The sequence below is a fragment of the Nicotiana tomentosiformis genome, chromosome 4 (assembly GCF_000390325.3).
Source record: "Nicotiana tomentosiformis chromosome 4, ASM39032v3, whole genome shotgun sequence".
Taxonomy (NCBI): Eukaryota; Viridiplantae; Streptophyta; class Magnoliopsida; order Solanales; family Solanaceae; genus Nicotiana; species Nicotiana tomentosiformis.
Window position 1 is genome coordinate 100,215,475 of NC_090815.1, and position 16,889 is coordinate 100,232,363.

The window sequence follows — 16,889 nt, forward strand, 5'->3', positions numbered from 1 at the left end:
CTTTTTATTCCATCCACGCAATTTAATTTTGTTTTTAGTGAAATTTACTAGATTACTATAACTATAAATTGGATCATGACATTTACCCATATACAAATGAATAATGTCAGAAGTAGTGTGCTGATACAAAGTGTGAAAAAGAAAAAAAATAAGAAAAAGCTAGACCTATTCAATGATACTTCCTACCCTCAAGGAGTATGGTGCGATGCTCGGTATCTATTTCATCTTTAACCAAATATCTTGGTTCGAGCACTATAAATGAACTAGCGGATTTCAAATATCAAATGATGTAAAGAAAATCAATGTATCCACCCCCGCGTCCCAATTAAAGTTCGTTATCCCTTCTGAAGAGATCCATTTCCTTGAAGTTCAATAAAATTTACCTATTCTGTTTATAAATAGATTGAATAGTTTAATCTAAAATATTGGATTGGGATCATCTGAATGATAAGTTGACAAGATCACTATACCCCATTTTTATTTTTATTTTCTTTTTTCCTCTTGTCCCTCGTTAGTGTTTCTTCTATAAAACTAATAAAAGATTAAGTTATGTTTTTTTTTTTGTATACCAAAACATTACCAAGATGCTTACTCAGTCAAAGATTTCTCTGACTCCAAACAAATGAAATGAAAAGTCACATAGAAACTGTCTTATTAGGCCAACTATATCTTTATCCACCTTACTCAAATTATCTTTTAGGAAGATGGAATAGCAGCTAATCAAAGACAATAAAATTAAGAAATTAACATTTATTCTGCTTAAGAGACTAAGATCAACTGAAGCCAATATAAAATTTCCAGATAAAAATACAAGTAGGTGAGGTGGACTAAGAAAGGAGATGAACACTACAATTCCACATTAACTTGTTATTAGGACTCCTATATGTGTTCTAAAGGGTCATATGAACACAGTAACAGGATATTTCTTATCTTCCACAACAAGATAATATTTCCCTTCATCAATTACTGATATACCATGTTCATTAGCCCTAGTGAAGTGTTCACAAGGGTTCACCACAAATTTGATTTTGGTCTTTTCTCCTGCATCTAAATGTACACTCTTGAACCCAATCAACTGCTTTATTGGAACCTCATCTCTCACCTTGGAATTCCTAAGAAACAACAATACAGGATGCTTACCAGTTATTTTTCCCTTGTTTTTCACCAAAACCTTAACTGAAATCTTAGCCTTTTTGCAAGCCTCTGATCCAATATCTGAAACTGCTACATTAAGAAGTGAACCATGTTTTCCTGCCTTGTCTGTCTTTAGGTTATTGAAGTAGACCTTGTCATGATTGACAGAGTCAATCTTGTATGAATAACTTGTGTAACTAAGGCCATAGCCAAATTCATAAACTTTTGTCCCTTTGTAAAATCTGTACGTTCGCCCTGGATATCCTGTCGTTGAGTTAGGCCTCATGTTCATGTCTGTCATTGGTACTTTTGTGAAATCCTTGGGATACCAAGTCACTGGTAACCTGCCCCCTGCATATTATATGTGATCTTGCATATTTAACAAGTTTTCCAACAAAAAATTACTTATAGTAGTAGTAAAGAGAGTAAGTACTAAGATTGTTGATGCTCAAGTTGACCTGGATTATGTTCTCCAAAAATGATCTGTGTTAGTGCAGCTGCTCCAGCCTCTCCAGGATAACCAATCCACAAGATGCCTCCGATTTTCGGGTTGTTCTTGGCAAAAGAAATATCAATAGGACCTCCACCTACCAACACAAGTATAACAGGTTCAGCAGCAGCCTTGGCTACTGCTTTAATAAGAGTCTCTTGCTGGCCAGGCAGCCCGAGTTCTGTGCGATCCCAGCTCTCCCTCTCCATACGCTGGTCTAATCCCATTATTAAAACAACATACTGTGCCTTTTTAGCAACATCAACTGCTTCATGTGTTGCAGCAGAAGTACAGTTGACAAAGTTGCAGCCCGGATGGTTGTGTATGTTTTTCACTATGTGCTGAAATCCTTGGAGTAACGAAACATTCTTGCATGGAATGCCTGCATAGTTACCTAAAAGTAATTCAGCATCATTTGCTTTTGGACCTATTACAGCAAGTGATGTGGTTTTGATCTTAGAAAGTGGAAGGAGTTTGGGAGAGTTCTTCAAAAGGACAATGCCATTTCTTGCTGCTTCAAGGGCTAGATCCTGGTGCTTTTTACTACAAACCTCTGCTGTTGAAATGTCTCCATATTCCAATTTTCTTGGGTCACCATTGAATAGTCCTAACCTCATTCTAATAGAGAAGATATTGCGAAGAGCTCTGTCTATATCGGATTCTTGTAATTTCTTCTTCTCCAAAGCTAATCTTGCGTTGGTTCTCACGCAGGAACCACAGTTTACATCCATACCTGAATTTCAGTTGACAAAAAAAAAGTCAAACAGTTCTGATGAATTAAGTTGGCCTAGCCTGGAGAGAACTTATAAATCACACCTTTTCTCTACATATTGTGAAGACATATGTCATTTGATACAAGTTGTTGCTTGTCTATATATCAGTACAAGCTTTATCACCAGTAAATAGGTTTTATATAAGCACATAAAGAGTAACTAGTGGATATTATTACTTTTAGACTACAGGATGTTCAGATCAATGAACATTCCAATTGAAGTTGCTAATTAACAATAAGGAGTGAAATAAGTTCTAATTAGATATGGTATGCATTTCAAATGCATATTCCTCCAATTCCAGTAACAGACAAGACATTCATTCTTTTTAAAGCAAAATTAAAGCAGAGAAAGGATCAGTTACCAGCTTTGAGAGAAGATGCAACTGCATCTTCAACTGTGTATCCCTGGTGATCATGCATAACCTGAACTGCGTCGCAATCTGATACAATGGAACTTTTCAGGAATAGACAGCAGTTAGTCTTGTGGTGGTGGCATCTTAGATTACTCATGAATGTAGTAGAAACAAATATCCATTTGCTTATCTAACTTTTTACCCGTTGAAACCCCATTGTCCGCGGACAGTCTTAGTCAGGAGATGATAGTTAGCGCAGTTAGAGACCCCATTTAGACGACTATAAGCACACATTAGACTGGTGGCTTTTCCTTGTTCTACGCAAGTCTTGAATGGTGGTTGAAATGAATCTGCCATATCCTGTGCTGTAACCTGAATGACACATTGTTTTAGACAACAATATGAAACTTGTCATCTGTAATCGTTCAGCATACAAACAAAATTAGCCTGAGCAGGATTTTAGCATCTACATTCCAAAAACTAGGATATATGAAAGGTATGTACAACATAATCCTGAAACAGAAGAAACAATGAATATCAGGTACCTGAGCATCGAAGGTGAAACGATAGTGGCCATTCCAATGATCCAAATCCTGAGCTGTAAAGTGCTTGCAGCAAGCTGAGGCTTGAAGATGCCCATCTTTGAGCTTCCCACCTCGAAAACTATCGCCTTGAAGTCCTCTTACATATGCCACTCCGTATTTTCCTACCATCATCGGGTCTTCCCCAGCTGTTTCTTGACCTCTACCCCATCTTGGGTCCCTTAGAATGTTTATATTTGGTGCAAAGAAACTCATTCCCTTTAGTTCACCAGTATTGTATACTGCTCTTGCCTCTCTTGAAATTGCCTAGGTGTAATGTACAACACATCAGTAAGTACTAGGTGTTAATTACAGTAAGTTTTTTCCAACATTCTACTGCATATATATTTACCACATATATAACTCCTTAATATCACCCGCTACTTAAACTCATATTTATTATCTCTTTACAAAACTTGAGATCTATTTCCAATAATTACGAGGCAATAAAAGTATCAAACACCAGTAAATAATTTCATCAAGATAGTCATTCTGCAGAAACAATTTGTTTCCTAATCACCTATTCCTCGTTTCAATTTATATGACATCTCTTTTGTAACGTCATTATAGACAACATTCAACTAATAGTAAGATCCTATATTCATTTTCTCACTAGTCACTACATTCATAACTCTTCATTTAAATATTTAGGGGTCGTTTGGTTCAAAACCAGGATTATATAATCCTGAGATTATAACCAACATTATAATCTGGATAATCCATCCCACCTTTTATATGGTATAAGTTATACCAAGATTTTAATATAAAATTAGTGCTGATTTTAGCTACTACCTCTAACCAAATACGGATAAATTTAATGGCATAAATTTTATCCCAGGTGATCCCTTGAACCAAACGACCCCTTCGATGACATTTTCTCTATCTAACTTGTGTTGCGTTTTTTCTTTAAAGGGTGTGAATGGGAAATGGAAGAGGCACCTTTTGGATTGCACCTCTCTATATCACCCTTCCTTTGTCTATAAATTTAGAGGCTTGGCCTCATTTTTAAGAGATGAAAAATCTGAAATCATCTCCCCTCTTTTCTACATTGAATTATTTTCTAAATAAACATAAGTGTCAAGTGTGATTTGCTCCGTTTGTTGAGTTCGTTGAAGTTCTGTGATTTGAAGTGCCACTATCACAGAATAGTTATTCCGTTCTATCCTAGGAGGAATTAATCTGTATACCTTGGGCAACAGTGAGGGGATTAAATTCCTTAAGGACACACTGTGAATTCAGTGAGCTCGGATTTAATTTTGTTTTTCCTATGCATTTCTGTTTCTCTTTTACTTTATATGATTTTCTGATTTTAAACACAAAATACCAACAGTCTTAAGGAATTTAATATTTATTTTCTGTTGTTCGTCTTAACATCTTTTTATTGAGATAAAAAGAAGAAAAACTCAACGCTAACGTCATGGAAATGACAAAATCAGTGTTATAGCATTTCAATCTAGTGCCATGCAATTTTAGAGAAAAATATTTTAGTATTCAAAGATGGGAACACATCGAAAGAAACTGTTATTATTCTGTATTGCTGTAATAAACAATTAAACTTTCTAAAAAAAACAAAACAGAAAGTTAGTAATACTTGTTTAACGAAATAGATTCTGGAAAATAAAAAAAATAGTATAGGAATAAATCGAGCCCACTGAATACACAGTGTGTCCTTAAGGAAATTATTCCCCTCAAGTACCCGAGGTGCTGGAATATATCCTCCCAAGATAGAACGATTTAACTCACCAGTGTATTGGTACCAAAACTCTGATGAACTGCGAACCACTCAATGGTCGTAAAACACACTGGAAAAATATTGTGCAGAAGAAGAAGAAGAAGCTCAGAAAATTTTGTAAGTAAAGATTCTGGGATTCAAACTCTATTTATAGAGTTGCTGGCATTGTTTCTAAAAAAGTTTGCAACCTTTCAAAAACGACCATGGCTGTTGGAAAAGGGGTGTTTAAAATATTGCGGAAAAAATATATTTAAAATAATCCGGGAAAGAAAACGGGCTGACCGGATCGCGGGTCATGGGTTATTCCGGATTGAATTTTTCGTTAATTATTTAATTAATTAATTAAATAATTGAAAAGAATTTTGTCCAAAAAGATTAATCAATCAATCGATCTTTGACCGAATCCGAATCCGAAGCCGAATCCGAAGCCGAAGCCGAAGCCGAGCCGAGCGAGCGACGACGACGACGGCACGAGGCTTGCCTTTTTCTTAACTCTTTAAGAGTTAGAAGAAGATCAATTAGATATATACCTATCAAAAGCCTTTTCTTCCTCCGATATGGGACAATGTCCCTTTCCCAAGGGAAACTCAAATATTTTATTTTTCCTTCATTTCTCATTCACCTTCTTTAAGCTACACAAGCTTAAAATCCCAACAATCCCCCACATGAATGGGGAATGGCTATAAAATAAAGGAATGTACGGACGCGTGTGTGTTTTACATGCAAGAATTAATTGCATCTGGATAAGTAGGTTTCCCTTTGAACTTTCCGTAGTGAACTTATATCGGATATACTCGGTCAATCGGTAGATTTTATATCTTTGAACCGTCGAGCTTTGTTGTATACCTAGACAACATAAGTCACACAATCAATCCTTAACCATCTATGGTTCTCACGGTTGTGTTCGTTTCAGCCATGAACACCGCCTGGTTTCATGAGTGCTTAGAGAATGGGCCTTTATTTTCATTCCCCTTAAAGCGGCTTACACTTCACACTCACATAGGTGATTTCTAAACGTGTAATCCTATAGACACACTATCTGGTCATATCCTGCCAGACTTAGCAAATCATTAAAAAAACCTTTAAGCTTTGTTGACTCATCAAAAAGCCTTAATGCTTTACCTTGATTTCTGAACATTGTCTTCATCACGAGAATGGGTTGAGTTATTTGACAATGTTGAACCGTCATTCATAACTTTGTTTGATCTCTTTGAACCTAGCTCGTGGGATCTCCAGTCTGCTAGGTAGAGTTACCGTCATGATGACTTGTCCTAGACCTTAACCCCATTCCCTTTGATGATCTTTCAACTGCCTCTCTAGATAGGCCTTTTGTAAGTGGATCCGACACGTTATCTCTTGACTTTATGTAGTCAATTGTGATAACACCACTAGAGAGTAGTTGTCTAATGGTATTGTGTCTCCGTCGTATATGACGAGATTTTCCATTATACATAACGCTCCCTGCCCTGCCTATTGCCGCTTGACTATCACAATGTATACAAATAGGTGCCAAAGGTTTGGGCTAAAATGGAATATCTTCCAAGAAATTCCGGAGCCATTCAGCTTCTTCACCGTCCTTATCTAAAGCTATGAATTCAGATTCCATTGTAGAACGGGCGATGCACGTTTGTTTGGATGATTTCCAAGACATTGCTCCACCCCCAATTGTGAAAAAATATCCACTCATGGATTTAACTTCCGATGATCCATTGATCCAATTTGCATCACTATATCCCTCGATCACGGAGGGATATTTGTTATAATGCAAAGCGTAATTTTGGGAATGTTTGAGATACCCCCAAACTCGTTTCATTGCCATCCATGTATATGATTGGGATTACTTGTAAACCGACTCAGTTTACTAATAGCACATGCTATATCTGGTCGTGTACAATTCATGATATACATCAAACTTTCCAATACTCTTGCATAATCCAATTGTGAGTCACTTTCACCTTCATTCTTTTGAAGTGCATAACTCACGTCAATTAGATTCTTGGCAATTTTGAAATCCAAATATTTGAACTTGTCAAGTACCTTTTCAATGTAGTGAGACTGTGATAATGCTAGACCTTGTGGAGTCTTGTGAATTCTGATTCCTAAGATCACATCAGCAACTCCTAAGTCTTTCATATCAAATTTGCTAGCCAATATGCGCTTAGTAGCATTTATATCTGCCATGTTTTTGCTCATTATCAACATGTCATCAACATATAAACAAACAATGACTTCATGACCTGGAGTGCTTTTAATGTAAACACATTTGTCGCACTCGTTGCTTTTAAACTCACTTGCCAATATTGTTTGGTCAAATTTGGCATGCCATTGTTTGGGTGCTTGTTTAAGTCCATAAAGTGACTTAACAAGTTTTCACACTTTCTTTTCTTTACCAGTTACCACAAAACCCTCAGGTTGTTCCATGTAAATCTCTTTCTCTAATTCTCCATTTAAGAAAGTTGTTTTAACATCCATTTGATGGATTTCAAGACCATACACGGCCGCTAGTGCCACTAACACCCTAATAGATGTTATCCTCGTTACTGGCGAGTAAGTGTCAAAGTAATCAAGGCCTTCCTTTTGTCTATAACCTTTGACAACAAGTCTTGCCTTATATTTGTCAATAGTTCCATCAGCTTTCACTTTCCGTTTAAAGATCCATTTCGAACCTAAAGGCTTATTTCCTGGAGGAAGATCTACCAATTCCCATGTATGATTATCCAAAATTGATTGAATCTCACTATTAACTGCCTCTTTCCAAAATGCTGAATCAGAAGATGACATAGCTGCTTTAAAAGTTTGAGGCTCATTTTCAAGCAAGAATGTCACAAAATCTGGTACAAAGGAAGTAGATGTTCTTTGACGTTTGCTACGCCTTGGATCTTCTATACTTGGAGTATTTTCCTTTGATTCTTCCCGAGGTCGTTTAGGTCTTTCACTTAACGACTCACATTCAGTTTTATACGGATAGATGTTTTCAAAGAATTCAGCATTATCTGATTCCATTACCGTATTAACGTAAATTTCGGGATTATCGGATTTATGAACCAAAAACCGACATGCTTTACTGTTTGTAGCATATCCAATGAAAACGCAATCAATAGTTTTTGGTCCGATTTTAACCCTTTTAGGTAAAGGAACTTGTACCTTTGCTAGACACCCCCACACTTTGAAATATTTCAAGTTGGGTTTTCTTCCTTTTCATTTTTCATATGGAATAGATTGCGTTTTGCTGTGGGGTACTCTGTTGAGTATTCGGTTAGCTGTAAGGATAGCTTTGCCCCACAAACTCTGCGGTAATCCGGAACTTAAAGAATTCATCATTTCCTTTAATGTCCGATTTTTTGTTTCCGCAATTCCATTGGATTGAGGTGTGTAAGGTGCAGTAGTTTGATGGATAATTCCATATTCCGAACATATTTCTGCAAATGGAAATTCATATTCTCCACCCCTATCACTTCTAATCATTTTGATCTTTTTATTCAATTGATTCTCCACTTCATTCTTGTATTGCTTAAATGCTTCAATTGCTTCATCCTTACTATTAAGCAAATAAACATAACAATATCAAGTGCAGTCGTCAATAAAAGTAATAAAATACTTTTTCTCACCTCGAGATGGTGTCGACTTCATATCACAAATGTCAGTATGAATTAAGTTTAAAGGATTTGAATTCCTTTCAATAGACTTATAAGGATGTTTTACAAACTTAGACTCAACACATATTTGACATTTTGATTTATTACACTCGAATTTAGGCAACACTTCTAAATTAATTAACTTCCGCAAGGTTTTGTAATTGACATGTCCTAAACAAATATGCTATAAATTATTTGACTCCAATAAATAAGAAGAAGCTACAATTTTATTCATACTGTCAACAACCATTATATTTAGTTTGAAGAGGCCCTCTGTGAGGTAGCCCTTTCCAACATACATTTCATTCTTGCTTACAACAACTTTATCAGAAATAAATACACATTTGAATCTGTTCTTAACAAGCAAAGAAGTAGAAACTAAATTCTTCCTAATAGTAGGAACATGAAGAACGTTGTTGAGCGTTAACACCTTGCCGGAAGTCATATTCAGGAATATCTTCCCATAACCTTCAATCTTGGCTGTTGCAGTATTTCCCATGAAAAGCTCTTCTTCGGGACCAGCAGTAGAGTAAGTCGCAAATGCTTCCTTGACAGCACAAATATGTCGAGTGGCTCCAGAGTGAATCCACCACTCCTTCGGATTTCCAACTAGGTTGCATTCCGAAAGCATTGCACACAGATCATCAATGTCATAATTCTTCTCACTATGTTGGCCTGTCCCTTCTTCTTATATTTTTTCGTGAGACGACAATCAGGGGCTTTGTGACCGGTTTTTCCACAATTGTAGCAACTGCCCTTGAATTTCTTTTTGTTCTGCTCCTTAGTCTGTCCAGAAGACCTCTTTCTCTTCTTACTTTTTGGAGCAGTCTCCTCAACGATATTAGCTCCCATGATCGTTGAATTTCCACGAGACTTCTTCTCGGCTGTTTTATTGTCTTTCTCAATCTTGAGACGAATCACAAGATCTTCCAACTTCATTTCTTTGTGCTTGTGCTTAAGATAGTTCTTGAAATCTCTCCATGAAGGAGGCAATTTTTCAATCATTGCAGCCACTTGAAATGCTTCATTCACGACCATACCTTCAGCAATAAGGTCATGAAAAATAAGTTGAAGCTCCTGAACTTGGGTTCCAACAATTTTACTGTCTATCATTTTATAGTCTAGAAACTTGGCAACCACGAACTTCTTCAAGCATGCATCTTCAGTCTTGTACTTCTTCTCAAGTGCGTCCCATAATTATTTCGAAGTATTCATCGCACTATACACATTGTACAAGTCATCCTCTAAAGCGCTTAAGATATAGCCTTTGCAAAGAAAATCTGCCTGCTTCCACGCCTCAACAATCATGAATTTCTCGTTGTCCGGCATGTCCGCAGCAGGCACTGGAGGTTCTTCACTAGTGAATTTCTGCATACCAAGTGTGGTAAGCTAGAAGAACACCCTTTGCTGCCATCCTTTGAAGTTGGATTCGGAAAATTTTCCCGGTTTCTCTGCCGGTGGAACAGCAGTCCGGCTTGACGAGGCTATCGTCGTTGCCGTAATAGTCGTAGAAGAATTTTCGTTATCAATTACCATTTCTCACTGTAAACAACAGAAGAGTTCAATTAATGGAAAAATCAGAAGTTTTTATGTTCTTCAAATCGTTTTACGAATTTCAATACTCTGATGAAGTTTTTTATATCTTCAAATCAGAATAGTAAAATTCAGAAGGAGTAGAAAACCACACAGGTTTTAATCTCCACAAATAAAATACAGAATATAAAAAAGGAATAATTTCCTTAAGATTGTTATTATTCTGTATTGCTGTAATAAACAATTAAACTTTCTAAAAAAAATAAAACAGAAAGTTAGTAATACTTGTTTAACGAAATAGATTCTGGAAAATAAAAAAAAAATAGTATAGGAATAAATCGAGCCCACTGAATACACAGTATGTCCTTAAGAAAATTATTTCCCTCAAGTACCCGAGGTGCTGGAATATATCCTCCCAGGATACAACGATTTAACTCACTAGTGTATTGGTACCAAAACTCTGATGAACTGCGAACCACTCAATGGTCGTAAAACACACTGGAAAAATATTGTGCAGAAGAAAAAGAAGAAGAAGCTCAGAAAATTTCGTAAGTAAAGATTTTGGGATTCAAACTCTATTTATAGAGTTGCTGGCAAAAGGGGTGTTTAAAATATTGCGGAAAAAATATATTTAAAATAATCCGGAAAAGAAATTAATTATTTAATTAATTAATTAAATAATTGAAAGGAATTTTATCCAAAAAGATTAATCAATCAATCGTTGACCGAAGCCGAAGCCGAGCGAGCGACGACAGCGCGAGGCTTGCCTTTTTCTTAACTCTTTAAGAGCTAGAAAAAGAGCAATTATATATATACCCATCAAAAACCTTTTCTTCCTCCGATATGGGGCAATGTCCCTTTCTCAAGAAAAACTCAAATATTTCATTTTTCCTCCATTTCTCATTCACCTTCTTTAAGCTACGCAAGCTTAAAATGCCAACAGAAACAAGTTCAGATAAGTACAAAACCTTTGGTTCTTCAAATTTTGTGGAATGCCTTTGATATATTCGAATCTGAATTTCGTAAATTTTGTGTTTCTTGACTTGTTTCTTTCTAGCATTATAAATTAGTAATTGCTGGAGTATTTCATCACATTCGATTGTGAGGCAACATTATATGCTGATGTGATTTAAGGAATTATAATGGACTCGTATGGATCGGTAAGAAAGATTGAGATTTGTTCGTGATTTTCTCCTTTGAAATTCACGTTGGTTTGGCAATTAGGAAATTGATACATTTTTGCGAACAAGGCCAAATTTCCTTGGCCAAAGATGAAAGGAATAAAAGAGGCCATGAAAGGCAGTGAATCTGACTTCGATGTTTGACAGAATAGCAACGGCTATTTAAATATGAATCATTAACAGGAAGTCTTTTGGATCGAATAAGGATCGATGCGGCTGATGTGTGAAGGGATGTGATCAACCGTTGCACATGTTGCAAATGGCTTCGTGGTTTTTTCCGGCAGGAATTGTCCAGTGAATGTGTTCAGGACTATTTAATTCGGTGTCTATGGTTGATTCCAAATCGAACTATACAAACAAGTCACGATCCAAGAAGAAAGTGGTCATCAAAATCGGGTTCTACTTTCGTCGTTTTAATTTTCTATCCTATGGGATTTATGAAATTTAATTTCTATACATGTTGGGATAGATGCTCATTACATGAAGATCTCAAAGTATATTCTATTTGCATGCCATAAAATATATTAGTTGGTATATAATTTGGTAGCATGCATGATATTATGTGACATTATTTTCAAGATTGTAAGACATGAATTAGACTTATATTAATACTTGAAAATATTCTTGAGATCATGATAATATGTAAATATGTATATATATGTGTGTTTGATCAGAGAAAGAGATCAAACTGTTTAAAGTGTTATAATGGTTTAGTTGGAAAATCATTTGGAAAGAGAATTAAAATTCTCGTGATTTTTTTACACTATTTACGGAGACTAAAATTCTTGTGATTTTTTACTCCCGTTATGGAGGCTAAAATCTTCGTGATTTTCTACTCATGCTTCGAGATTAAAATCTGCGTGATTTTCTACTCGTTCGTTAAGACTAAAGTCTTTGTGACTTTCTATTTATTTGTTAGAGATTAAAGTCTAAGTGACTTTCTACTCGTCTTGGAGATTAAAATCTTTGTGATTTTTTATTCCAATTTATTATTTAGTTTGAAGATTAAAAATTTCATCGTTTATTAGATCCAGTATCAGATATTACTCGGTTAGAAGATTAAAAATTTCACCGTTTATTAATTCTGATTGTGTCAGATTGGTTTGAAGATTAAAAATTTCACCATTTATTCTGGCTTTGTCATGACACAAACAATAGTTCTTGTGGTTGGCTCAACAACGTAATAAGGGCGTCGAATATGAATCTCTTTTTGAAGAAATATGTTTGGAATATGAAATTATTTACCAAACGACCGCCCCTTAGCCACTGCAATCTAATGGAATTGTGGAAAGAAAGAATAGAATGTTAAAGGAGACAGTGAATGGCTAGTTGATAAAGTTCTGATTTACCCAAAACTTATGGGGGGAAGCTATGCTTACAACTAACTGAATACTCATTCGCGTTCCCCATAGCAAGACACAATCCATTCCATATGAAAAATGGAAAGGAAGAAAATCCAACTTGAAATATTTTCAAGTGCGTGTGTGGGGGGGGGGGGGAGGGTATTTGGGTAAAGTACAAGTTCTTAAACCCAAAAGGGTAAAGATTGGACCGAAAATTATTGATTGTATTTTCATAGGATATACAACAAATAGTAAGGCATATCATTTTCTGGTTTATAAATCAGAAAATCCCGATATTCATATTAATACGGTAATCGAATCAGATAATGCTGAATTCCTTGAGAATATTTATCCGTATAAAAAGGGATGTGAATCGTCTAGTGAAAAATCTAAGTGACCTCAGGAAGAATTAAAGGGAAGTACACCTAATGAGGTTAATCCAAGACGTAGTAAACGTCAAAGGACAATTACTTCCATTGGATCAGATTTTCTAACATTCTTGTTGGAAAATGAGCCTCAAACATTTAAAGAAGCAATGTCTTGCTCGAAAGTACAATATTGGAAAGAGGCAGTTAATAGTAAGATAGAATCCATATTAAGTAATCATAATTGGAAAATGGTTAATCTTCCTCCAGGAAATAAACCTTTGGGTTCTTAGTGGATTTTCAGAAGGAAAATGAAAGTTGACGGTACTATTGACAAATAGTAGGCAAGATTAGTTGCCAAATGGTTTAGACAATGAGAATGTCTTAACTATTTTGACATACGCTCGTCAGTTACGAATATTGCGCTGCAATATACAGTCTTGAAATCCATCAAATGGATGTGAAGAGACCCCTTTTAAATTGTTATTTGGAGGAAGAAATTCATATGGAACAACCAATGGTTTGTAGTTCTTGAAAAAAGAAAAGAAGGTGTACAAACGTGTTAAGTCTCTTTTTAGACTAAAACAAGCACCCAAATAATGACATATGAAATTTGATCACACAATGGTATCAAATGATTTTAAAGATTAATGAATAGAAGAAAAGGCACATGAATTGTTTGGAATGTGGGGGCATTTAGCTTATGCATGACATAAGCGAATATTAGATGTAATGTTTAAATGATATAATTTTTGAACCCCGCCAATCCTTAGTAGTTATTGATATGATAGTCGGTGAATTCATTACTTGTTCAGTCTTAGTGATGACTAGTGATGAAACTACAAATTCAAAAGTTGTTTACGTGCTTTTCCAGAAATGATTTGTTCTTTCTTGAACATTTATAATATTTAGCTCTTTTATGAAAGAGTGTCACCTGGAAGGCTGTGACTTTTCATGAAAAGTGCGTTTACATGTTTTGTATAAACATAACTGTTCATGAACAAATATATTAATATATTGGTCTATAATGAGGTGAACCAACCGATGAATATGACCAAAATCCATTCCAAGTTGGATTTGTTTCATGAATGAAGGTGCTATAATTTGCATATCATATAGACGTATGAATAAATAGCATACAAATGCTTGAAAATGGCGGAATGATTGCGAAATGAGTTATATATTAAAAGGTTGTGGCCACAACTGATGCCAATCATTCCAGTTGTTGTTATAATACACTATTACTATATTAAGTGTAGTCAATAATATGATATGCAATCGAAAGTCGAGGCGTATTAGTCTACGACAGAAGAAAGTTTGCATTGAACTTTCATGAAAATGAAACGAGTTTTGAAGTATTTGAAATATATTACAAATTATATTTTGCACTACAATAAGTATCCCGTGATAATAGAGGGGTATAGTGATGCAAATTAGATCACCGGTTCAACCGATTCTAAACAGTCGGTGGAGGAGCGATGTCTTGAAAATCGTCCAAACAAATATGCATTGACCGCTCTATAGTGGAGGCTGAGTTTATAGCTTTAGACAAGGCCGGTGAAGAAGTTGAATGGCTCCTAAATTTTCTTGAAGAAATTCTATCTTAGCCCAAAATATTGGCACATATATGCATACATTGCGATGGTCAAGCGACAATAGGAAGGGCTGGGAGCATTATGAATAACGAAAAATCTTGTCAAAAAACGACGAAGATATAAAACCGTTAGGCAACTACTCTCTAGGGAAATTATCATAATTGACTATGTGAAATCAAGCGATAATGTATCGGATCTATTTATAAAAGGCCTAACTAGAGAGGTAGTTGAAAGATCATCGAGGGGAATGAGACTATGGCCAAGGACAAGTCATTGTGGCGGTAACTCTACCTAGAAAACTGGAGATCCCAAGATCTAGGTTCAAGGAGCTCAAACAAAGTCATTAATGACGGTTCAACATTGTCAAAATAAAATTTTTTATGGTCCATTCTCGTGATGAGACAATGTTCAGTACCAAGGATAAAGAATTAAGGGTTTTTAATGGTTTCTAATTTTAATACGGGGTATATCAAATAGTGTATCTACGGGATAACACGTTTAGGAATCACCTATGTAAGTATGAAGTGTTAGCCGCTTCAAGGAGAGTTCTGTAAGGACAATTCTCTATGCACTTATGAAACCAGACAGTGTGCATGGCTGAAACGAACATAACAATGAGAACCAAAGACGGTTAAGGGTTGATTGTGTGACTTATGGTTGTCTAGGTATACACCAAAGTTCGACGGTTCAAAGATATCAAATCTACCGATTGACCGAGTATATCCGACATAAGTTTACTACGGAAAGTTCAAAGGAAAACCTACTTATCCAGATGCGATTAATCCTTACTTGCGAATCACATAGTATTTTCATGCATATTTTTTCACATATGTCCATTCCCCATTCATGTGGGGGATTGTTGCGTTTTTTCTTTAAAGGGTGTGAATGGGAAATGGAAGAGGCACCTTTTGGATTGCACCTCTCCATATCACTCTTCCTTTGTCTATAAATTTAGAGGCTTGGCCTCATTTTTAAGAGATGAAAAATCTGAAATCTTCTCCCCTCTTTTCTACATTGTTGCATTATTTTCTAAATAAACATAAGTGTCTCGTGTGATTTGCTCCGTTTGTTGAGTTCGCTGAAGTTCTGTGATTTGAAGTGCCGCTATCACAGAATAGTTATTCCGTTCTATCCTGGAAGGAATTAATCCGCATACCTTGAAAAACAGTGAGGGGATTAAATTTCTTAAGGACACACTGTGAATTCAGTGGGCTCAGATTTAATTTTGTTCTTCCTATGCATTTCTGTTTCTCTTTTACTTTACATGATTTTCTGATTTTAAACACAGATTACCAACAACTTGCACATCAACAATAGTAATATTTTTTCACAACCACTAGTATTCAAAATTAAGTTCAATTAAAATTTCAATATTCAGTTAAACGTATAAAATAAACACAAGGATGAATTGTAGTATAGCTAAGTCTAAAAATAGCAAATAATTAAATACCTGCGCAATGCGATACCAGAGATGTTCATCAAAAGTAGAAGCAGTAAGAATGATCTGAGGGAACTGAGTTGCAGTTCTAATGCTGCCATTGAAGGACATCCCTTCTCCTGCATATGTTAGGCCGTGTAACGATTCCGACCACCACTCGTAAGCAGAGATATTTAGCCGAGGAATGGCAGGTGCAGTGTTACCCAGTTGTGATATTTTCTCGTCCAAATTTAGGCGTGAAATTAGATCCTCTACCCTTTGGGATATGGGTAATGATATGTTACAGAATGTAAATGTTCTGGTAACTGGGTTGGACGCGTCACATGAAAATGGAGGACGAGTCGACTCAATAGAGCTGAGAAATGAGATGATAATGGTGATCACTGCAATTTTATGAAGTCCCATGTTTTGGATTAATTTTCTAACAGAAGGGGGGAAAATTACTATTTCCTGTGTTTTTATTAGGGGAAGAAGCAGAAGAAGAAAAAGGAATGGTTAGGTTCGGCTGTTACTAGTGTGGCGCCAAGTGCAGAGCCTTTGAAATGTAACTGTTGGATTAATATTTAATTAGTAGTGTTAAAAATGTCTTGATAATAAATTCAGTGATGAGATCAGGATAATTTAGATTTAATTCACATCAAACTGGGGATTCATGTCTACCTCATATGCATGTATTTTCCCTCCTAGCATGTGTTTGATATAGTACTTTTAAGTTTTATCAATAGTTATAACATTAA

The 16,889-nt window shown here is 35.7% G+C and overlaps 1 protein-coding gene across 1 annotated transcript; it reads right to left on the bottom strand.

Annotated features, from left to right (window-relative positions):
• Positions 1-773: 773 nt before the first annotated feature.
• On the bottom strand, positions 774-16,577 carry LOC104095464 (probable beta-D-xylosidase 7). The gene is made up of 6 exons (XM_070200066.1): positions 16,165-16,577; positions 3,295-3,597; positions 2,952-3,121; positions 2,759-2,850; positions 1,593-2,357; positions 774-1,485 (listed from the first exon to the last, which is right to left on the bottom strand). Exons 1-6 carry the CDS (start codon positions 16,555-16,557, stop codon positions 899-901), a joined length of 2,310 nt encoding a protein of 769 aa, XP_070056167.1. The 5' UTR covers positions 16,558-16,577; the 3' UTR covers positions 774-898.
• Positions 16,578-16,889: the final 312 nt, after the last annotated feature.